This window comes from Hydractinia symbiolongicarpus, chromosome 13 (genome assembly GCF_029227915.1).
Source record: "Hydractinia symbiolongicarpus strain clone_291-10 chromosome 13, HSymV2.1, whole genome shotgun sequence".
Lineage (NCBI taxonomy): Eukaryota > Metazoa > Cnidaria > Hydrozoa > Anthoathecata > Hydractiniidae > Hydractinia > Hydractinia symbiolongicarpus.
Window position 1 is genome coordinate 12179838 of NC_079887.1, and position 25266 is coordinate 12205103.

The 25266-nt window shown below is 35.6% G+C and overlaps 2 protein-coding genes across 2 annotated transcripts; both read left to right on the forward strand.

Annotated features, from left to right (window-relative positions):
• LOC130623417 (lysine-specific demethylase 2A-like) lies at positions 1-19413 on the forward strand. The gene is made up of 18 exons (XM_057438903.1): positions 1-138; positions 4684-4828; positions 5581-5659; positions 5734-5783; positions 6887-7059; positions 9615-9724; positions 9809-9902; positions 11061-11214; positions 11753-11868; positions 12538-12867; positions 13219-13311; positions 13868-14212; positions 15343-15534; positions 15867-15923; positions 16246-16302; positions 16882-16995; positions 17501-17557; positions 17853-19413. The coding sequence occupies exons 1-18, from the start codon at positions 94-96 to the stop codon at positions 18687-18689; spliced, it is 3048 nt and encodes a 1015-aa protein (XP_057294886.1). The 5' UTR covers positions 1-93; the 3' UTR covers positions 18690-19413.
• Positions 19414-23718: 4305 nt separating this feature from the next.
• On the forward strand, positions 23719-25266 carry LOC130623081 (uncharacterized). Its single transcript, XM_057438581.1, has one exon. It carries the CDS (start codon positions 23719-23721, stop codon positions 25264-25266), a length of 1548 nt encoding a protein of 515 aa, XP_057294564.1.

Genomic DNA, 25266 nt, shown 5'->3' on the forward strand with positions numbered 1-25266 from the left:
GATCGTTAAACTACAAAACTTTCACATAATTAGCTAACTAGCTATATATATGTCCCGAATTATCCGTAATTTATCTGATGCAAATTTAAAGCCATGGAAAATATTGAGGGATTGGAAACTTTCGTGGGACGATCTTTGGTAGGTTTCTTTGTCTGTATTTTTAGCAAAAACCCGTAGATTTAGTCTTTAGCAAGTATTGATGCAGAGTAGGCCTATTTGATACCTAAATGTACCATCCCACCAGAAAAAATCAAATGTCTGGATGTTTCCTGGTGAGGCTGTACCATTTCCCTTACCAGTTTTTAATATCCATATATATACGTATGGCTCGAAAGCCTTTTTAGGTTATATCCATATATTTTTTTGTTGTCTGAATGTTCTCCTTTGTTGCTCTCTGATCAAATATTTGCATTAAAAATCTTAATTAAAAAGAATTTACAAGCAAAACAGCGTTAAAATGTCGCAAATTGGCAAAAATTAAGCAGTATCTAAAACATATTAAAGATTTAACTAAAAAAAATTCCTTAAAACATCCAGTATATATTGTATTTATGAAGGTTTCACCACAAAAACATTATGATTACGGCATATGTACACCATTTCATTATGGCTGCTTAATCTGAATTCTGGCCCATGATTGGGTCAACCAGTATTATAACGCAAACCCAACCACAAGAATCAATTGTTTCAAATTTATTAGTTGAAATACAATACTACTACCTACTACTACTGGCATTATCAAGCGCTAATTTCACATGATACTTCTAAACCAATTACAGGTTTTCAGGTTAGCCGTTATGATTTGTGGGAAAACACTTTGTGGCGCCGTAGATTAGTGGTTATAGCTCTCGTACTCTGTGCGGGAGACCGGGGTTCGATTCCTCTTGACGGCGATTCAACATGGGCGAGTGAATGTTACCATAGCCCCGGGTTAACCCAAGCCATGTGAGGGAAATTGGGAAGATGGCACACTGTGTGGGCCGTTGGATGTTGCCGGGAGTTGTCTAGTAGAGCGCGGGCTCTAATTGGGTCTGCGTAGCTCAAAATGAGCATTAAATACTCTAGGACTCTCCATCTACGCCATGGCCCCTCCTGGAAATAATAGACAGGGTATATCCCTCGATATTTGTGAGGCTAGCCATGTAAAATATGCACATCTATCTATCTCTCTCTCCTTTCACCCAGTGACCCCTTCATAAATAGGGACTGAATTTTCGAAGAATATTTTCCTTTAAACCAAACGTTGTACCACATTATATTCTAATCAGGGCGGCGGAAGAATCATCATTGCTCTTGGATTTTTGAGGTTATATTACTGACAGTCTTTTATTTTGACAAAACTGACATTCTGGGAATAAAAAACGAGTACTGCTGGTTGGGTTGCAAATTCCTGAAATTTTTTATTCAGTAAAGTAAAAAAACAAGAAATTTTACCAATCACTTTTTGTACTGTAGCTAGCAATATGCTAACTTCAAGCAAGCTAGACCCCAACCTTTGTACACCTGAAGTGGGTGACTATACTCACTCTTGCACTCAAGGTTTGTTTTCCCCATGTGATAATTTCTCCTAATTGGAACTTCGGAGGGAAACTTCAACAACTTTCTTGTTTTTTTAAGTGATCAAAAATGATCATGAGATTTTTAGGGAATGAGATGCATGTCTTTTTTACCTCTATTGAGTCAAAAATAAAAAAACCCACTTTCTAACGTTGATCAACCTGTGTCATTTTAAGAAAAAGGATTTGAAGAAAATATATTTCATGGAATGACCTTGAGCAAAAAACTATTTTATTCAGTCTAAGCTATTTTTTGAGACCATAATTTTAAATGCGTGTAATCGCTCTTATGGAATTAAGTTATATTATACACTTTTTAGATTTATTTTAAAGTCAAAGATAAGTGACTTAGTTGAAAATTCAAAAATATAATAAAAATAAAATAGTCACCACATTCAACTATCACTTTGTCCTGGCAAAAAATAATCTTGTTCAGACGTAGGTAAACAGACAGCTGTGCATTTTTTATCAATTTATTAAAATATGAGGCCTGGGACTAAATGTCAAAAGTATATACATGATCTCATACATTTTCTTGATCAGCGTTTTGAAATCTATACATACGTGATGAAGGCAACGGGTATACCAATTTCTGCATTTGGTTGGTCTTTGCTAATGTCAGCAAAATATTTGAACATATCTCTCTCCTTACCTGTTTGTTATTTGTACATGTTTATATACATTATTTTGTTCAGGGTTTTAAGATCTTCACAGCTACAGTTTACAAAAATTCTGAGAGTAATTTTTATGTATATGAATGAAACACTGCTGACAAAATTATATGCCTTTTTTTCTATTTTTCTCTTCCTAAATGGATTTTTCCATGGGTCTTGTCGACTAGTTTATTAATATAACTAAATTCATATTTCTGCCTGTCAAAACTTAAAATAAATCAGCAACGTTATAATTTAGAGAGATGGTTAGATGGATGTGAATTCCAGTCTAATATACGGGAAAAGCTCAGATGAGCTTTAAGAAGCAGGCTAGGTATCAGTAGCATTAAATATGTTATCCAGAAAAGAAGATGAAGTTACAGTAAGGCTTAAATGTAACTTTACATGTACAGAAGTTTATGACCTCATTTATGTTCTTAAACTTTTAAAATGCGATCTAAAAAAGCTTTTCCATTTTGGCTTTACTTTCTTAGGTCAAGCATATGGACATAAAAGCAATGTTTTATTTTGTTTGTTTTCATTTTCTGGAGGTCAATTTTAATTTTTTTCGAAACGCTAACTTTTATAAGAAAAATGTTGCGCGATTTTTTAAGAGTTTTATGTGCGAAATATAACATTTATGTTTGTGTGAAAAGAAATAAAATTGCATGCACGCTTTTGTAAAACACAGGCATCAGCAAAAACAGATTCATACAATGATAGATCTTGATCAGGATTATATATCCTCCACATTGTCTGGTTAAATGGTCCATAAGATTGCTAAGCCTTAAACGTCCAATACAGTATTGTCAAAAAATTGCCAAAATTAAAGAATTATAACTAACGATTTCGACTCTGAACGATAAAGAAGATTTGCACAAGATATATTGTGACCAACAATTTTCTATTGTGGGCATGTTTAGACCCATGTGGAGCATTACTGATATGTAAAGCATCCCATTTCTTGAGAGGAAACCTCTTTCCACTTATGTAGATGAGAACTTCTTTGTAAAGGCCTCTACTTAGTAATCTCAGCCTTAGCATACCTGTTGGTTTCCATTACCATGGTATCAATCGAGTCTTGAGTCATAAATAGATGTTGTAGGAATTTTTAAATCTGGATGTTCATCAAAGAAAAATTAGGTGGTTGATTAGACTCAGGCTTCTATTTCTTCTTCCACAATCTCACAAATCCAAATATACCATACCTTTTACACACAGGACAAGTGGATGAATGTCTTACAATGATATCCAAATAAAATTCAAATGCAATTTTTAAAAATACGTTCAAAAATAGTGCAGCCTAATGTTTAAAAATAATTTAACAATACAATATTTCAATGGTGTGCAGTGCCAACGTACGAGAAAACTCGAATGACATATCTTGTAGCGTTGCGCATGGTAAAATTCAGTAATCGTCCAGTGCCACGCTACAAGTAAATTTGTAGTAAATCCTTTCTTCAGAGATGATTCCGAACATACCTTGCGTTTAAATTTCACAAAGTATGATACAATTAAACTTTCCAGATGTCTATACTTTAAGTGGCGCTGAGGAAGTCCTTACCGAAAAATCTGTTGTAAGAAAGCCCCATTTTAAAAACCCATAGCAGTGACAAAAGAAAAACAGAAAAACACTTGGCAGTAAACGTGTTAAACATTTCAACACATCTTGTGGGCCAGGTGGTAAATTTCACATAACATGGCCCCACTTGTCTCCAACATAAAAGCAATATATGAATAGCTATAGGCAAATAAAAAAAGCAACTACATATATGAGCATATTGCAGAATTAGTATGGTATGTGACAACTGCAAGTCACCATTTTTCCTCATGTTATATAGGCCTTTGTTTGACTTAAGTTAAAAATGCAAGTAAAAAAATATTTTGATTTGCATTGTGATTTTTTTCCTGAGGCGCTTTTTGCTAGATTGTGATGGCTGGTTTTAATAAGCATAATGCTTATAAGTATCTTCGGGTTCAGATGGGGGAATTTCTTAAATAGATATTAAGCCTTGGTGAATCCTTCCAATGTGTGTTGTTCTTATGTCATGGGTATATATTTTAGTTACGCCAACACCACTACACTATAATATTTCAACTTGTAATTATGCCTTTAGTTTTGTGGTTGTTTTTTGAAAGCTGAAAACGGGTTTGTTTCATCTTACCCATGTGTAGGTCATATATCAACGTTTAAGTTCTTTAAATTGTTGCTTAGATATATAGGCATAACGAAAGCACACTCTTAGCGTGAGTATGTTTTTTAGATTAGCATAACCTAGCCTGATTTCAAATTTCTATACTATACCATGGAATCCTTAAATATTTGTCATTTTTTGTTAATTTTTTTGGTTTGTCTTTAGAACAGAAACATGAACTTTATTAAAAGGTCCAAATTTGATATTTTTATAGTTTTTAGACAATTAGACACAAATATACATTAACGAAATAGAAAACAGTTAAAATTTACTTTTTAGCGTATCAAGGAAAGAAAAATCTACAATGATTCTAGAGTGGATGATGAAATAGAGGGGAAAAGAAAGTTTGATGTTGAAGAAAAATTGCATGATGAAAAGTTTAATCAAAATCTATCAGATTTTATCTTAGAGTTGTCTGGAAAGGGTGAGTTTAAACTTGCGTACAATACTTCAAACTGTTTTATGTGTATTACATAATAATGCCTTTGTTCATTATCCTCCTGTTTTTTTATTGTTTGGCCAGTTACAAGCATAATGTTATATATAATGGTAGATTCAAGTTGAGCAATAACAAAATTGAATATGCAATAATTGTAAATCTTAATTTTATTATAAATTACATTCTTTTCTTTAATTTTGTAAAAGTTTGAGAATTTAAAACAGGACAATGGCCCTTGCACAGGGTTCACACTCCTCCTAAAGATCTTTAAAAAAATCCTCCCAAACTATCCAAAAATTTTCTGATCTTTTGTGAAAACTCCTAAAAATCTCATAAGTTTAAGGTACATGTCCATTTTACAAACTCAATTTTCAAATGGGTTTTTATTTGTGGAATAAGTCCAAAATATCTATACTTTCATCAGCTAATGCGAATTAAAACCTGACCACTTCAATTTCTTGTCCAATTCCTTTGACAGCCTGAATTCTTGTGATCCTCCCAAGTTCTTCTCATGATCCAAAAAAGTAGTTACAAAATGAATGTGACCCCTGTTACATAAGATATATTTTGTGCATGCAAACAGTAAAATTTTATGTAGTAGATTCCACTTTTAATTTAAGTTATATATTTGTTCCCATTTACTGTGAGAAGAAAAAATGAACCAAAAAGATCCTGTATAACTAAAATAATCTAGACTTTCTAATATTAAATTTTAATAAAAAATACTTTCTGCATAGATTTTGACCTGAAGTATATCCAAGAGCATGGCTTCAACACACCAATTTTGTTTAAGAAAAAAGACGGTCTTGGATTACGGTGTGTAATAATTTATTTACCGTTTCAATCAGCTTGAAATTCAGGTTGTTACACAATGTTTATTTACTTTACAGGATGCCAGATGCCGAACTGTTCACTGTAAACGATGTTAAAAGTTATGTCGGTATGTAGAGCATTCATTGAATAAGCATTCGGAAATTGTGTCATTTTTAAATAGCTTTTTATTTAAGGTTTTTGGATTATTATTTTTTTTATTGGTAGTGTATTACATTTTTTCCCCTAATATCTACATTGTTGTCAATGTCATATTTGCCAATTATATAAAAAGTTGGTGCAGCACCAACTTTATCTTCTTCTATTATTTTGAATTTCTTTTATGAAAATCCTTATCAATTAAATTAAACATTATGTTTCGAAATGCTATTCTGAAGGGGTATTAATTTTGAAAATATTCTGGAAATGAGAGGGTTGCATTTCATTATGCATTAGTATTACTACTAAGAAAGAAAACATTTCTTTTGTGTGCAATGAAATAATATTGCTCAACCTACAGGGAATAAAAAAATATTTACCAGAATGACAGTATGCTTTTTGCACAAAAGTTTTAATGACAGTAAAATTTTATTAATATAAACTTTGAACAGGAGGGCTCCTCGATAACGACAAAAGCTAAATGATGTTTTAGTACAAAGAGTGGTTATTGGGACTTTTGTAATTAAGTCCTGCGTATGGTAATTTTAACTCATTTTAATTAAGAAAGAGTCTAGCAACAATTTACTGCTAACTAACTAACTAACTAACCAACCAACCAACCAACCAACCAACTAACTAAGGTGTAATAGGAAAAACCAGATCATTGACTTCAGTTCACATGTTTAACGGGATAACAGAAGTTACAAAGTGGGGCAATGCAAAGTGGGGCAAAAGTCATTACATATTGGGGCAGGTATTACAAAGTGGGGCAAGATAATTACAAATTGGGCAGATATTACAAAGTGGGACAATTATTACAAAGTGGGGCATAACACAGGCTGATAAAAATAAACAGCAGTGAACAGTGAACAAACAAGTTGTATTGGGTGTTTTGAAAATTTTCTTATCGAGATGGCTAAAAAAGCAAGTCATTTTCAAGAGATCATCAGTTTTTTTTAGCTTATTTTGCAAACAGCATAATAATGATGAAACACTTTTTCTGTGACATGAGAAATCATGTCATATCACTGTGTGTGTAGTTGTAATACAAATAACATTACCATTTGTTTGCAGGAGCTCGACGAATGATAGATGTGTTTGATTGTGATACACATCAGGCTGACCAAATGAGTGTGCATCACTGGATACGGTATTACACTGGCTCAGAACGAGAAAAAATATTAAACGTCACTAGCCTTGAATTCAGTCACACTGGACTTGATCGAATTGTGGAATGCCCAACAACGGTATGTTAGTTGGAGATTGATATTTTTGTCAAGGTTAAGTCTTGTTGTATTTTTAAAATTTGCAGGTAGAGTTAAACAATATTTGAAATTCACATTTTTCTCTGTTTGGCTGCTGTTTCATACATGCCATGCTAAACTGTGCAACAGATTTAAGTTTGTCCTGTCGCATCTTCAGTGGGCCAACAAAAAATTTATTTTACACACCGCTGAGAGTCGATGTTTAAAAGTGTTTTAATGACTTTTAGCTTAACACGACTTATAAGCAGTTTTTTTAAAAGATGCAAACATAAGTTAATGATCTTAAAAGTTGTTTGAAATGTTCATGTGGTGTTTTGTCCACGGTTATTCAGAGGACTGCATAAAATACGAGGAGGTTTAAAATAAAGTCATAGAAAACAACCTCATTCTTCAAGAATTAAATCGAACAGAAATATTTTAAAATAGAAACAACTATATATATACAAAGGTGAGTAAAGTCACGTGACCCTTTCAACATGTGGTACCTTAACCACATGTTGAAAGGAAATGCTGTAAAGGAAAAAGCTCACTTCATGAGTAGTCTCATAAAAACCCTTATAATTTATCAATACTCTATTTTTTTGAATGCTTGATGAAAGACTTATTTGATGGTGTTATTTTCGTGAGATATCATTTTTCTAAAAAGAAAATATAATGAAATAAACACACACCATTTTTTTTCACCGTATGTTTTAAAATTGCTTCTTTTTTGGAACAACGCGTGGTCGCAGACTTCTCGTTTTTGCACCATTACATTCAGCATAATTAAATTAAAAAAGGTTCCTGGTTTTTTTTTCTAATGTCGTTATGAAATTATTTGTAATTATATATAATTATTCAAAAAAATGCATATTTTTTTCTCTCTGTCGTCATAATTCGATAATCAGTAATTTATACAAAAAATCCAGGAACCTTTGGTGCAAAATTTCATTGAGCCAATAGGAAGCTTTCAGAAAAAGAGACCACTAACGTTATGGCATTTATGCAAAAATTTACTAACAAGATATTTGTTTTTAAAGATTATCGTAGGTGTTGTTAAAATGTGTGAACTGAGTATCAGTCTTTTTCAGCAGAGGCGTGCGATCGCACACACGCACCTTGGCACGCGCCTAAATCGTTTTAGGCGTGTGATTAATCAAAAATAAATATTAAGTTTTCAAAATCAACCTATAAAAACCATTTTGTAGTGGGCGATGACAAAACGTCCAATAGATTTCCGTATTGGTCGGACACTTTTAGATCTCTTAAATTATTGAATAGTCCTGGTCCTTTTAATTCACAATCAAGCCTATTCATAGTCAACCTGGCTATCCTAGCTATTTCACCGACTCCTAACTTAGTTAAAAGAACTGTGTAGACGTAAATCTGTTTTGCCTGGCCCTTTCGTCGTTGGTAACTAAGTCTTACACAAGAAATCCAGCCATGTGGTTCTTATAACTAATGCGGAGGTGAATGCCGACGGAGCACGGATGAAGCAAGTCTGCAAAACTGCACTTACAGGCGGAATAGACATTTTATAATAATGGTAGATAATTTCTTTATGTGACAAAACAATTGGAAACCATAGCAGGTCCGAATTTAATGGATTTTTTCTTTATGCCTGTAAAAACTAAATCCATGTGCAGTATAAATTTTTTTCTGTAAAAATTTTGTTAAGGTGTAGCTGAACTTTCTGAATGAATTTTGAAGTTTTGTTTAAGCCACGTGGATAATGATTTTTTTAAATTTGAAAACAAAGCATATTTTTGACTATTTGCTTGTGATAACCTTAAAAATAAACAGTAAATACAAAAATGACAGTATAGTCATGCATGCTATCTCGGACATGTAGAAAAGGAAGTTAAGATTGAGAAAGTCGCTATACCAGTGTCTACTCAATCATCGTGTTTGGAGTTCACGATTTAAAACGTCCTCCACTTTTCTACCGCAAAATGAATGCACAACAAAAATAACCTTGGAATGCATAATGCGTAACATTCTTTCCATGTGTGTTTTACATCGCACGCGTTATTTGATTTACGCGTGCGACTGGAGTATGCAGTAGTGGGAACTTTTATTTTATGCTGAGAATGCGTGCATGCGTTCAGAATTATTGATAGAAATGAGTCAGGGTTACAAGAGACATGATTTTTTCAATAATTTTTTATACGACAACATTTGTGAAAGTAAACTATCTAAAAAATATTATTATGCATATTTTTATATGTGAGTTCCATATCATGCATAATGTTTGAATGCTAAACTCATTTTGCACATATTTCCTTGAAGGCGCGAATGATATAACACCTCTAAAAAGGCTTTTTTAGAAAAAAGTGATGTTTCAAATATTTTTATGTTACATAAAATTTGTCGTTCGAAAGAGAATTTTTTTTTCTATATGACATGAATTTTTTGCAAAAAACCTCAAAAATAAATTTGTTTTCTTGACAGTAACCTTAAATAAGTGTATCCAAATGAATGACCCCCTATAACTTTAAAGTCATTAAAGTTAAAACGAACATATGATTTTACCCTCTTACCATTTTTTTTTTATTTAGGTTACAAAAGATTTAGATTGGGTCCAGTTGGCTTGGCCTAATCATTTACTTGCAGAACAAAAGGATACTACTAACACCATTGATAACATGAAATATCCAAAAGTACGAAAGTAAGTTCATTTTTGAACAAGGTAACAACATGGTACTTTTACTTTAGTGTTTCTCTTAACATTTTTGGTTTCATCTGTTTGCAGATACGTTCTGATGAGTGTTGCTGGCTGCTACACAGATTTCCATATCGATTTTGGTGGTACTTCAGTTTGGTATCATGTCTTGAAAGGGGCAAAGGTATTTTATGGATTATTACTATGATTTAATTTTTTGGCTTTTCATTGCAGTAATGAAAGAGTTGCATAAGGTTGTGTGAGAATTGAGTTCTTATAACCCAAAGCTTCTCTTGTGTAAAACATAAGGGGCATGAAGTTAGCTTCAAAAATTGAAATGATTTTTCTGGGCATTCATGGCGTTTTGTTTGTAGTATTTAGATGAGTTCTAAAAATGTTTTACCGAGAACTTTAAAGACTGTTTTGATCTAACCATTTATCATCCTATGAGCATACTTTCATTTCCTATCCCAAAATTGATTCAACTAATGTTGTTGTTTAAAGCTTACTTTGAGCAAATGAAATAAGATTTCATACTTTTCCACTTATAATCAGTTATTTTGAACATGGGATTAAGTGTAGAAAAATAAATTTTCCGGAATTAACGATTGATATGCTGGCCAAAAATCAAAAGGGCATAATTCCAATTTTTCGAATATAGATATATCAACTTATTCCTATTTTGAGGGGAACTCTAACAAGAGATTTTATCATGATAAAAATCTAAAATTAAAAAATAAACTAATTTTTGTTTTAAAAAAACTCATTTCTAAGGTTTTTAGTGTTCGAGATTTGTAGTAAACCTTTACCTACCACTCTCAAAAAAATTTACTCGTAAAAACCAGAAATTTAGCCTTAAAAATTTTTTCCCATTTTCCCACTTCAGTCACTTTTCTTTGCCATATTGAAATATTTTTTGTTTAAACATATATTTCGGATTTAATCCGATATTGACGCCATTACGTTGCTTAGGAATTGTTCTACTTATACGAAAGGGCCAAGCTATACCCCCTCCCCCATTGTGTTTGCAGCAACTTAATTTTGGATGGAAGAACAATTTTAATGTTGGTAATGTATACAAGAAAATCTAACAGGTCTGTTATTTGTGTTGTGAGATTAAGTTAAGTTAAGATTAAGAATGACAAAAGAGCTTCCTTGCAGTACAATGTTCTCATAAGGCATAAAACTAGAGTATTTTCAGTCCCACATCTCATCTCAAGTTCCAAGTACTACAGATTCCCAGCACCAAGTTACAAAATGGCTAAAAAAATTTATGTACCCACAAATATTTTGGAGATATGGGATAAATTACTAATTCTACTGTGATTCTGTTACTCTTCAGGTCTTTTGGTTGATCCCACCCAGTGAAAAAAATTTGGATATCTATGAGCGATGGGTGTTGTCTAGTCGACAGCAAGATGTATTTTTGGGAGATTTAGTTGACAACTGTTACAGGATTCATTTGGTGGCTGGTGATACATTTATGATTCCTACAGGTAGGGCTTTTTTATAAAAGTAATACACCACTTCTTAAGAGTATGGTGTAATTTTATGATAGTTATGTCTAGCTAATAACATTTTAGCAAATCGTACACATATATTTCAAGACTTTTTTGACATCTTTTGTATGCCCCGCCTGAATAAAACACACCAGTTCGACTTCTCTATCAGATTGAATTCTTTATTCATCGTTAATAACTCTTTAAGCTTTCAAATCGTAAGCGCACAATCTTTTGTCATTTTGTAATGACTGCAATAAATGTCTAGTGTTCACATGGGACATGTATGTATGTATGTATTTTTTATCACAATACATTTCATAATAACATTTGGGGGCTGTAGGGGCAGAGCTCTTTGTCCTGTTTCCACGTGAGAGGAAGACAGTCATAAGTACCAAAAAAAGCAAGAAAAATAGCTTTTCAACTGTGTTTCTATTGCCAAGCAGTCGTTATAAGGAAAGTTATAAAATATTTGGGCATAAGGGTCAATAACGTTGTCAATACCTGTCTTAAACTTTTCTCTGATATAATGCAGGTTGGATTCATAGCGTTTATACTCCAGACGACTCGCTAGTATTTGGTGGAAATTACTTGCACAGTTTTAATATTGCGATGCAGTTGAAAGCGTATGATATAGAGGAGAATACACATGTGAGTTTCCACAATTTAATTTCTCTCTTTTATCTTTTATTTTTATTGTGACTATCTAAAGCTAGCACAATCTATGTTTCGTGGTACTTGGTGTTTTTTAACAATTGTTTGTTTGTTTGTTTGTTTGTTTGTTGTTGTGTATTTTTAAGGGGGCGGGAGATGATGAAATTTCTACATCAGTGTCCTTTTAATAACTTGTGTTGTAGAAAGTGGGATTTTTTACATTTTATCTGAGCTGGCTGGTTTGAAAAAATATATATTTTTTTTTTCATTATACCATAGATTTTCATAAAAAACTCTGAATAAAAGAATTATTTTATTTTATAAAGAATTTTATTATCGCACAATAATTGCCATGATGCTTCCTTGTTTACTTCAAATCCTATATTTCTTTTTATTAACCATAAAATGTTATATTATTTTTTATTCGATCAGCTATTATATGATTTACGAGAAAAATTTGTTTCAGAAAAAATTTGACATTGATTTCTTTGATCACAAAAAAATCTTAAAAATTAACAAAAATTCTCTTTGTCTTAATATCCTTAATGTTCCCCTTTATTTCAAGAGTTATCACCATGATTATATACTTTCCAACTGCAATTTTTGGGTCCTTTAAAGACACCTCACACCTTTTTGAGTTAAAATAGACTTCTTTCAATCATTTAGGTGCCCAAACGGCTTCGCTATCCATTTTTTTCTGAAATTCATTGGTACATAATAAAGAGCTACGTTGACATTCTCGAGAAAGATTTAGATGAGAGACGTATGTTAGAATTTGAAGAAGACAACGATGAGGGCGCATTCAAACTTGTCAAAGATGAAATCGACAGCGAGACTGAAAAAGTCCACGCAAAATGGCAATGTGTTTATTTGACTGTATATGAACTGGAAGGCTTAAAGTTGCTTTGTGAACGATTTCGTAGCTGGACTCATGCGAAAACAAACTACCCGAAAGATCTAACCGAAGATGGAATGGAGCTTTTGGATCGGTTGGAGGTATGTTGGCGCTTTCATTTTTCTCTCCCTGTTTTCACAAAGGCATTGACAGCATTAGCGTCGTTTTTATCATTTATCCTTTTTAAATGGAATGACATTTTACTTTTGAAGACAATTTCACAACATTTTTTGTGAAGCTTTTTGATAAATCGAGATCGTTTTATTGTTCACTGGTCGCTGGCAAATTTCACATGACTTTCGAACTTACTAGTTTTTTAGTTTGTTTGGCTCGTTTGTACCCTTCTTCAAAATGCGTGATCAAACATTTCCTTTTATTCCATAATTTAGCAATAAATGTTATAACTTTGATCAAGTCAATGCTGACATTTTGTCTTCGTTTTTTTTTACCAGGAAGTGTTACAATATCATGAGGATGATGATCAGATACTTGCATGTAGAGGTATCAATTTCTTTCAGCAAATGGAACTTAGAAAGGAATCAAAAGTAAGAATGGTATTATATTGACTGAACTTTATATAGTTTCTTTCCACAAAACTATAAACAACCTAAAACCTGAATTCTCTTTTATTTTGATTTGAAAAGATAGTCGGAGCGTTGTTATTTCGTTTTATTGATATGTCTATTTTGCGATGTAGCATAATGGTAATTCATATTTTGTTACTACAAATTGCAAGAATTACGTGATAAAATATTTCAAATCAACTAAATTTTGAATTTTTGATACTTTAATTTCTGGATTTTGATTGGATTCTGTAGCTAGATTGTGGACGAACTAAAATAGATGTATTGTTAAAAAGTGAATTTCAAACTTACAATTCCACGTCCACATCTGCTGTTTTTCTACCACCTTTATTTCTTTCCCAAAGAAAAACAAAAATGTAAAAAAAAATTGTACTGACGGCTTGGGTGTACATTTGTAATATACATCTTTATATATGCGTTCTTATTACCAGACTTAAAGTAGCAGCAACACCTTTCATCAAGGTGTAAATTAGCAAAAACATGATCCTAGTATAAATACGCTATTATTATTTTATAGGTTCCGCCCACATCTCCACTGAACACGGCACTTGAAAAACCGCCAAAAGAGACACCAACCCCTACTAGTATTTCAATCAAGAAAGAAGTCATGGATGAAGACGAAGAAACCAAACGGAAAATCTCTTTCGAGCATGATCAAGAGAAATCGACGGGCGTTAAAACGAAACCAAGAGTTTCGAAGCACGTAAAGAGAAAGAAAACGATCATACGGAGAGTGAGATGTCAAACGTGCGAAGGTTGCGTTCAAGAAAACTGTGATGTGTGTCGATTTTGCTTGGACATGCCAAAGAATGGGGGAATGGGTCGACTACGCAAGCCGTGCACCCAGCGATTTTGCAAAAATGTAAGAGTTTGTTATAATCATTGTAGTCTAGAAAATCTGGGGTACTTTTCTTAAAAGTCTGCGAAACGATTTGATAATCTCAATCCCCGCACACTTTTAAAAAATAACATTTAATAAAAAGGACCACTCAAGTAAATGATACGCACTTTAGAATCACATAAATGTCTAGACAACCTGATTATGAATAATTACTTTTTATCATGAATTTGCTACTTTTTTATTTTTATTTCTTAAGAAAATAAAAAATTTACCGTCAGTATTCTTTTTGGTGGTAAATAAGCTACGGTCTGTAAAATGTATCAACCATCAATAAATCGTAAGTTTGTTTTGAAGAGGGGACATTGACAACGCAAGATGTATTTGTTCAAAAATGCTAAGTTCCTAACTTTAAGAAGGTAATTAATAATAAAAGTCTTTGTTGTTGCTTACACTGGCTTTATGTACAATAAACGTATTTGTTTCTGTGCAGAATTTCGAATAGCTAGCAAAGTTTGAGGTTTATTTTGTTAGAAAACTTGAGTTGAAAGTTAAGTGCTTATATTGAATAAGTAGTTATACTTCTTATATTGGATATCCAATATCCAATCTCCAATATGATATTTAAGATGATTTAAGATGTTGATTCGCTGCTCAGTGATCAAAAACCTTTTTACCGCCATTAGCTCTACCTTCATGTAAGTTACTAAAGTCGAAAACCAACAGCCGTTTCGTAGCCCCTTGTCCCCACTAACTTAATAAAGAACAGTACTAGAATGATAGGTTTTTTTCTATTCACTCCAGTTGTTTCAGAAATTAAAGAGGTGAGTTAAAGCGAATTTTAACGCGAATTGTGAAATGGTAAATTTTAACAGAAACTTTATTTCGGAAAAATAACGAGGCACAAACTTAAGGCGTAATTTGGAAATTCGCGTAAATTAAATGCCCCAAAAGATGCATTGAAAATATCCAGTACGTTTATAAAATTACTAGTTAACTTAAAAAACCTGTATTTAAAGTTTTATTATTCAAGTCTTGCAAGTAAGATAAATAGCAAAAAACAAACATATTGGTCTTATTGTAAAAAAATTAATAAAAAAATTTTTGACTCAATTCTCAGAGCAATATTAATCAGATTTTAACTTTTAATTTAGCCTCGTTTACCCAGCTATGTGGTTTGTACTGTTTGTGACGAAAGCAAGACTGGTAGAGACGAAGTGTTAATGGAGTGTAATATATGTGGCGAAATCGTGCATCCGATGTGTTTAACAAAAAGAGCACCGTGTAAGATCTCAAAAAAAGTTAATAACAGCTGGGAGTGTCCGAAATGCTGTGAAGATGAACAGGTAGATCGTCTTTTCGTCGATTTTGTTTGAGAGCAAAATAGTGAAATGCTTAACAGTCAGAACGTCTTTTGCACTGGCTCTATTAATAGTCGTCTATTGCAGAGGCTTTATTATTAGTCATCCATCGCAGAGGCTTTATTATTAGTCATCCATCGCAGAGGCTTTATTAATAGTCATCCATCGCAGAGGCTTTATTAATAGTCATCCATCGCGGATGCTTAATAATAGTCGGTCATCGCGGATGCTTTATTAATAGTCAGCCATCGCAGAGGTTTTGTTAACAGTCACCGCAAAGGTGTAATTGACTGTCCATTTGTTGCTATTACTTTTAGGGTTCTGAGTTCTCATTTAATCTTTTGGGTGGTGTGATAAGTGAACATAAAAGAAAGGTTGGTTTACTGATTTATCTTCTTTTATTTTGCTAGCGTTCAATTTTAGAACCAATAGGAGAAAGCCATAGTTTTGTAAAAATAGCCAAAACGTGTCGTGGTTTCTTACCCTTGTTTTAATTCACACGTGCGTAAGAGCGAATGAACAAAACAATCTTGAACATCATATCACTCATAAACATCGCAGTAGTACTTTCCAAAGTTTTTATGATATATTTTTTATTATAACTATTATATCGATTTTTGTAATCTTATGACTTAACTAAGATTTCTACTTTGTGGCGAACAAGCCATGCTGTAACCAAGACTTTGTTACCTTTAGTGGTTGGAAAAAGTTGGTAAGCCTGGTATCGCTCCGGAAAAGAAAAGAGTTAACAAGGTAAAAAAAAAAAAAAAAGCTAAAAATCTCTTTAATAATAGCCGTATTTTGTCTTTCTGTCCGCGAAAGCCGCGTCCTGTTACGGAAACACGAAATGCGATATATAAAGGACGGGCGACCCCGTGGTTTTTTTCACTGGTTAACGGCTTCTCTTTAATATTAGCCGTATTTTGTCTGTCTGTCCGCGATAGGCGAGTCCCTTGGCGGAAACACGAAATGCAATATATATAAAGGACGGGCGACCCCGTGGATTTTTCCACAGGTTAACGGCTATCTATATTATAATACCTGTAAACGTCTCTCTGCCTGTCATGAAAAATGGTGACCACAGTAGTGAGACACACGAAATGCGGTAAAAAAAAGGACGGGCGAACCCGTGGATTTATCTACGGGCCACCGACTACTTATTTTGAATTCTCAATCTAATAAGTGATATTGATCATTTTTAAATGTGACATCGTGTTAATACCATTCACCTGTTTAGTCGTTGTCATGGAATAATATAAATATATCGAGAATGAACTTGTTTCTTCATGACATATCTTTCCCATGTTATTTCTTACCTATCTATTTCAATAGGTTGAGAATTTAAAATCACTCATCAAAAATGTAAAATTTCTCGACAAAGTGAAAATAAAAGACGCCTTAAAAGCATCCAATGAAAAGGAAAATGAAAAAAGAATAAAAGAAAAAGTAGGTTATATTTCATACTTACAACATTTGTTTCTCGATTTACAAAGAAGCAATTTATTATTATTATTATTCTGAAGATTTATACAGGATAGCCACTTTAGTGTTAAAACACTGTATTAATGTGGGTCTGTCTTCTGAATGTGTATACATAAAGTATACACCGGGCTATCCTACCTAATTTCTCTCATATCGCGTGGGTTGACCCGTACCTATGGTAAAGACATTTGCTAAACATGCCCGCGTTGTGGACCGAACCACGGTCCTCGTGATTACGAAGCGAACCCCGTAACCACAAGGCCATGCGCCACGTAGACATTTTTACCCCTCTATTATTTTAGCATAGCCAAAATCCCGCTTCACAATATACTCCATGCATAGTTTTTTTGTTGACAAAAATAGTGGACACAATAGTGTGTCTACCGTACTCTGAAATCTTACGACTAAATTAGTGAAATCTGTTGTCATCATTTTTAACGTTTGTAAACCTTTTTGGTATTTTTTGTAGGTTTCACACTCGGATGACAGCGATGATGAACCTCTTATTAAGAAAAAGAAAACGAAGGTATAGTTTTCGTGTGTGTGTGTGTGTCCACGATATGTGTTTGCATGTAGAACCAAATATCACAAATTTGTGTTTGATGTCCCCAATTTAATATCAATTTTAAGCTTTGCGTTCGAAAGGGGGCTTTGTAGCATCGTGTTTAGTCACATAGAAACAATCTAATAACCTTGTTGGTCAGACTCAGCATGATAAATCACTAGAATATGCACTTAGAGAAAATATTAATGCTAATATTCATTTTTTGAATTTGGTATGTTATTATCAGTCTTTATATTCTGTTTTTCTGTATATCCAGGTCGACAGTACGACTGTACTCACTAATGGTCATACACCACTCGAAGAAATCAAACCTATAGCAGTTATAAGGCCCGGTCCAATCGAATCCCCGTACGTTTGTCTGCACTCGAACAACGACCGACATGTATTGCAAGGCAGCATATGGCGTCAAGTCTACACCTACCTAAATAAAAAAGATATACTATGTTGCATGTTAGTTTGTAAAGCGTGGAACCAATGGTGTATTGATAGTAAATTGTGGGGGAAAATTACCGTTTCAAATAAAATAATAACACAATCAATGTTGAAAGGTATTGTTCGCCGACAACCAATAGATTTAAACATGTCGAGCACAAGTATTAACGGAAAACAATTAGAGTGGTTATTAAAACGTTTACCGCGTCTACAAAGCCTTGACCTAAGTTTAAGTACAGCTTTTGCGGTGTCAGCAATTATGCGCGTGACTTGTCCTCCTTTGACGTCATTAAAGTTGTCATGGTGTGACGCTATTTATGACAGATTCATCACACAAATTTTTGCACCCATCAAAACAACCATGGGCGACGTCGTGCCTATAAGCCGTCTTCATTTTTTAGAGCATTTAGACTTAACAGGTTGCGATATTTCTGACGAAACTGTTCATTATGTTTTCACGACACTGACGTTATTACGTACGTTGGACGTCAGTCATTGTGTGAGAGTGTCGGCGTCGTGTTTAGATATTTTATTAAAACATGATGCCGTGTGTAAAGACACGCTGCAGAAGTTTGTATGTGTTGGATGTCCATTGGTTACAGAGCAGTGCGTGAAAAAATTTCAGGATAAAATTAGGGTACCGAAAATCATTATGACGTAGCGATTTTTTGGGTCTATTCGAACGGCGGTAGATATATAATGTCCTATTTTTGAAGAATTCTTTAAAATTAAAGTGAAAGCTTGCTTCTTAAGGTGTCTTGTTATATATGCCAGTTCTTAAGTCGCTTTTTTAATGAAAACCCAGGGTCAACATGCACTAAACACTCAACCCTGATCTGCGTAAAAGTTTTTCCCAGAAAAGGGATGTTAACAAAATAATTTTGATTTATGATCTAAAACTATTGTCTGGTCTTTGTTTTTACCCGTGCTTTTATGTTTTGGTGCCTTATAATTTTGTCGGAATTTTTTAAAGTTTCCCTCCGCCTGCTATAGAATAAATCAGCATTTGGAGAAGTAGAACTGACCAAAGATGTGTATATATTTTTCGGTGATCAAACTTGAAAATAGCACCGTGGAACCGAAGGGATTTATTATTTTGCGTGGCCATTTGTTTGTAGATATTCTGTTTGAATGTAGCCACGAGAGGAGCTCTGAGCGAAGTGACAACGAAAAGACTGGAGTGTATTATGAAGTTGATTTGTGAATAGGTCTCGTATTCATGTGGCCTTATTTGTTTAGCCTCGCACTTAGCTATGTAGGTTTTTTTTTAGATTTTACGAATTACGTATGTCAATGCTTTTATTTATATGTAACTGTTCTCCTTTGCGGTGTTAAATTATATACAGGAGATATAAAATATGTGTAATATACTATGAAGTATTTATTGCATCGTCTCTTTTATTTTGTTATGAGAAACGTTCGTGAGTCACGTTTTCTAACTCAATTCACAGTATATTTTAGTAAGGATGATCAAACTGGTATTTTAAGTCAACGCAGCATTAATGTCATGTAGATTTGTCATGTAAATTACCTTATATCAAAATGTAGTTAGTCCGATTTTCTTTAGAAAAGTACACATGTTATACTTTTTTGCCCTTAAAAATTTACACAAAAACACAAAAAAATTGATTACATATGATTCCCTCAAAAAAATCGAGCCTAGTCTTTTTCGCAAAACTTTGTCTTACAAAACTTTTATGAACGATCATTCATGACAGTTTATTTAGTACGAACTTTAATTGTTTTTGTAAATTACTGAGTAAGTCTCTAGGGACATATTTACCCTTTTTTAACTGGCATAATTTAAGTTTCACCGGACTGGATAATGTATTCTGCTCGAAATACGTTTTAATTATTTCTACCTGACGTTTTCAAGCATGGGAATTGCTTTAATGTTTTCTGCACATGTAACTTTGTCTAAGTTGACATGCTGTCAAAAATGGCTTATCGGCGTCTATGAAAACTAAAAATTACGGGTCAAAATTTTCTACTGGGATTAAACGGTGTGAATTTTTTTTAAAAATTTACAAATGAAGGCTCATTTCAGAGTGGGGGCATTTGTATTCCAGAATAAAAGAAGGGTCTTATTGGTCATTTATATACGGTATAGTTTGGGGATTGGTAGCTTTAGAGTGTTTGACGCATGCCCAATGGGTTGTGATTTCAATCCCCCCATCGGGCAATCTTCTAAAATCTTGGTCAAAATATGTTGAGACAAGACAGATAGTTTCGAAGTTCGCCACGACAAGTAATCGCGTAGGCTAATTCTATATCAGGTTCGCACATTTTGAACTTTTTAATTTTCAGAGTGGACTTGGGTTGTTTTTGATTATTTAGTAAGTCCAAACTCAAATGTACTAATTGTTGCTGAGGTCAGCATGGCCATTTTTCACAAATTTCGCAGTCTTCGTGGGACTTAACGTGGTTTATTTCGGTGAGTGGGGCGTGCTAGAGAATGTCACTAACAACTTTTCAACGCTGTGTGCCTGGCCTAAGTGTGTGCAAAAGTACCGGCTTTTTAACCTGCCAGATGACACTTTTGTCCATATTTGAGAAATGAGGAAAAAGCTGCCTCCGTCTCAATATTTTTTTTCTAAGATTGTAGTTGGGAAAAAATGCAAAGGTTTCTGTAGCTAGCTCAAATGACAGGTTTAAGATACCAGGGTACTTTTCGCTGTCTTCTCTCATACTAAAAAGGCAAAAAACCCTAAGGACAAAGGTGGAGAAACCTTATACTATAGCCATAAATAATTATAAACTCAGTTTACTATAACATACAACTAACGGTATATTATACTAATACTGTTAGGCATATTGACACAAATCTCGCTATGGCACAAGCTTAACTTCTTAAAATAATCTTATAATGGTTAATTTTGACTTCTCCAATCATTTCATTTCTACCTCGCCAATCTGATCATAAATTTTCAATTTCCAGAAGAACACTAAAAAGAAGATTTCAGTGTCCTAATGTAAAAAAAAAACATCCAGCCTGTGAATATTCTCACGAAAATATATGTATGTGATCGATAAAAAGATATAATATCCAACCTCGAGCACAGCTCATGTTTTTTATATCAGGACGGTGAGATAAGACAGGCCCTAGGAACAAGCTTGTCCAATATCGTCCCTTCATATAAAACGTAGCATTAGAGATAGGAAAATGTTCGTTCTGGGACAGTCGACGGACAACGAAGACAAATTCCCGAAATCCGAAATCCCGAATCTGATATAATCCGACAATTTCCGAAATACCGATAAAATCCAACGCATGCGACTAACGGGAATAATGCTGACATCAACAAAAATAGAGATTGCGCATTCGAATACTGTCCCAGAACTTTTAGTTCAAATCTATATACAATAAAGGCGAATACACACACTGTGAAACAGTTACACGCTATCGCGAAAACCCGTGGGCTTTCGGGCTATTCCAAGCTACGCAAGGCCGACCTTGTTGCTTTATTAGAGGCACACCCGAGACCTGTTCCTGCTCCAGAATCAAGGCCACAAGCATTTACACTAGATGCCTTGGATATATTCGAGTGTCAAGAAATGGCAAAAACCCGTCCTATTAAGAGCAAGATTGAACCTCGCCTCCCCACACCCGAAGCCATGAATGTCTTTGAACGCCAAGAAATAGCGAGGACACGTCCAGTAGTCAAGAGTAAGCTGCGGGAGTGGTCTGACTGGCTTGTGAACTATGTACCAGAGGGTATTAGAAAGCCGGTGCAAGGTAAATGCGCATCAGTAAAAAATCGCATCCTTGCTCTTTATGATAGAGCAAGAAAGACCCTGATGGTGAAGTTGAAAAAGAGGCTAGGGAGGATCATGCCGAAGACGAGCAGCAGCCGAACCAAGACTTCACCCCTCAGGAACATAAGCATGCTCACCATAGAACCTTCCGTCGTGGACGAGGTGCTAGACACGATGTTTGCCCAAGTCAGGAGGCATGTAGAGAATCCCGCGCTGCCCAAAAGTGGCTTCACGATCGGTCGAATCATGCATCTCGACGTGGACTTTCATAAGCTACGACTAACAAGGAGTTCCTCATATATCAAATCACCCAAGTGGATAGCCACCAAAAAAGCCATCATTAACCCCGCGAACAAGGACGTGGAGTGCTTCAAATGGAGCATAATTGCCGCTCTACATCATGGGATATCGGTGATCATCCAGAACGCGTGACCAAGCTGAGACCCTACATGCAGCAGTATAACTGGCAGAGTATCTAGTTTCCAACAAACATCAAGGATATATCCACATTTGAGAAAAACAACCCTGACATTGCAGTGAACGTCTTGTACGTAACTAGGAAGACTTTCAATATCCTGCGTCGTTCTACACACAACGGACGCAAGAAACAGGTTAATCTGCTACTCCTCACGGACGATAAAAAGAGTCATTATATAGCCATCAAAAATCTCTCACGGCTCCTGGGTAGTGAGACATCAATGAATCATGCCAAGATGCACTTCTGTATGAACTGTCTGCAAGCCTTTCCAACGGTTGAGTCGAGAGACAAGCACTATACCTACTGCAGGGACAACGAAGCGGTCAAGATCACGATGCCAACCGAAAAGGAAAAGTGGCTCTACTACAAGGATGGCCAGGAGCAGTTCAAAGCACCCTACGCCATCTATGGGGATTTCGAGAGCCTGTTGATCCCAATGAAAGAGAATGCGAGGGAGACCAAGACGAAGAAGCTGAACAAGCACGTACCATGTGGCTGGTGCACGTACAGTACCTTCGTATACGGGTCAGTGCCAGAACCACTGACAGTTTACAGGGGTGAGGACTGCGTGAAGTTCGTCAACCATCTAGAGGATGAGGAGACTCTGCGGCACCTATCCTCAGCAAGACATGTTACCACTAACGGAGGTACTAAAGAGGGAGCACGACTCCGCCACAACTTGTCACATCTGCATGAAACCATTTGACAACGACGAGTATAGCCGCAAAGTCAGGGACCACTGTCACCACACAGGTTTGTATAGAGGTGCAGCACACGCGATTTGCTACCTCAGATACAAGATACCAAGCCACGTGCCCGTGTTCTTCCACAATCTTTCAGGGTACAACGCACACTTGTTTATCCGAGAACTGGGGGAGAAGTATGATACCCAGGATATTGGTTGTATCGCTGAAAACACCAAAAAGTACATCTCCTTCAACGTTAAAATCAGGCTTCCCATTGCAGGCATGGGGCACGATGTTGGTGATACGTACATGGCAGTGGAGATCAGGTTCATCGACAGCTGTCGCTTCATGGCATCAAGCCTGGACAAATTGGCAAGCAACCTTATCGGTACAAACACGGCAGGTATGAAATGTCAGCAGTGCGCAGATACATGTCTGGAACTTCAGAGCATCGACGCCAAGTATGTGGCAAGCTTTTGGTGTAAAAATTGCGGGTTGAATACCACGAAGCAGCTAGACAAGGAGCAGGTAAAAAAAAACGTACCATCCATGTCCAAATTCATTGAAAAAGATGATGTCTTCAGGCTGATGCTTCGAAAGGGCGTCTACCCCTATGAGCACATGGATAGCTGGTAGCGATTCAAGGAAACGAAACTACCCACAAGGAGGCTTTCTATAGCAAACTGAACATGAAGAGGATTAGCGACAACGACTACGAGCATGCTCAAAAAGTATAGAAGTGCATCACTCCAGAGGGTGCTGAGGTGAACATGGGTCACTACCACAATATGTACCTCGTCGCGGACGTCTTGCTACTAACCGACATCTTCCAGGGCTTTCAAAGCGTGTGCTTGGAGGACTACAAGCTCGACCCCGCCCACTTCTACAGTGCACCAGGTTTAGCATGGAAAGCAGCGTTAAAGTACACAGAAATCAAGCTGGAGCTCCTAACGGACCCTGACATGCTCTTGATATTTGAAAGAGGCATCCGTGGAGGTATAACCCATGCTGTACACAGGTATGCCAAAGCCAACAACAAGTATGAGGGGGGTCAATACGATCCAGAGGTTGAGTCGTCATACTTGCATTACCTCGATGCCAACAATTTGTATGGCTGGGCTATGCGTCAAGACCTGCCCACGCATGGATTCAAATGGTTATCGAACGTTGAGACCTTTACACAGAAGCGGATCGAGAAACTCGTCGCTGACAACAAGCACGGCTACATCTTGGAAGTTGATATCGATTATCCAAAGAGCCTACATGACAAGCACAACGAGCTGCCTTTCTTGCCGGGGTGCAAGGTGGTTCACAGGGTCGAGAAGCTACTCCCAAATCTCGAACATAAGCGGAAGTACGTGTTGCACATCAGAGCCCTTCATCAGGCTTTAAAGCATGGGCTCGAGCTTAAGAAGGTGTATAGAGTCATCCAGTTTAACCAGAAGCCATGGCTGAGGGGTTATATCGACCACAACACGGGGCTTAGAACGGCCACCAAAAACGAGTTCGAGAAGGACTTCTATAAGCTCATGAACCTCTCGGAATTTGGCAAAACTATGGAGAACTTGAGGAACCATCACAACAACCAGTTGGTTACCAACGAAGAGAAGTACACAAAGCTCGTCATGAAACCAAACTTCAAGGGCGGGAACTACTTCAGCAGCCATCTCATGGGCGTGGAAATGTGTAAAACAGAGGTAAAGATGAATAAACCTGTGGATATTGGTCAAGCTATCCTAGATCAGTCAAAAACCGTCATGTACAAGTTTCACTACGACTATATGCAGCCCAATTACGGTAGCAAGCTGCGGATTTGCTATATGGATACTGACTCCTTCGTATACTACATCAAACCGGAGGACTTTTACCGTGATATTGCCGATGATGTAGAGACACGTTTCGACACAAGTACCTACAGCAAAGATGATGGCAGACCTCTCCCCATTGGTAAAAATGAGAAGGTGGTAGGCTTGATGAAAGATGAGCTAAGCAGTAAGATTATGACAGAATTCATCACATTGAGAGCTAAGCTGTACTTTACAAGAGTCTCACGGAAGAGGGCGCGATCGCAAAGCAAAAGGTGTGAAGAAGTGTGTCACAAAGAAATCCATCACCTTCAAAGACTATATCAGCGCTGCTTGGAGGATGGTGTCGATATATACAAGACCTGGGTCTGTATCCAGAACAAGGGGCATCAAATCTATACGCAGGAAGTGAACAAGCTGGCACTCAATAGGGCAGATGACAAACGGATCGTACAAGCGGACCAGATCACAACGCTCGCAAGAGGTCATTATCGCTTAGCGGCAAATAAATGA

Excerpts from the sequence above, each read along its gene's own strand:
- LOC130623417 (XM_057438903.1), top strand. The coding sequence starts at position 94 with ATGGAAAATATTGAGGGATTGGAAACTTTCGTGGGACGATCTTTG. Across the intron at positions 4,829-5,580 it reads CTTAGAGTTGTCTGGAAAGG|ATTTTGACCTGAAGTATATC; the intron begins GTGAGTTTAAAC and ends CTTTCTGCATAG. Across the intron at positions 15,924-16,245 it reads TAAGTGAACATAAAAGAAAG|TGGTTGGAAAAAGTTGGTAA; the intron begins GTTGGTTTACTG and ends TGTTACCTTTAG.
- LOC130623081 (XM_057438581.1), top strand. The coding sequence starts at position 23,719 with ATGGGTCACTACCACAATATGTACCTCGTCGCGGACGTCTTGCTACTA.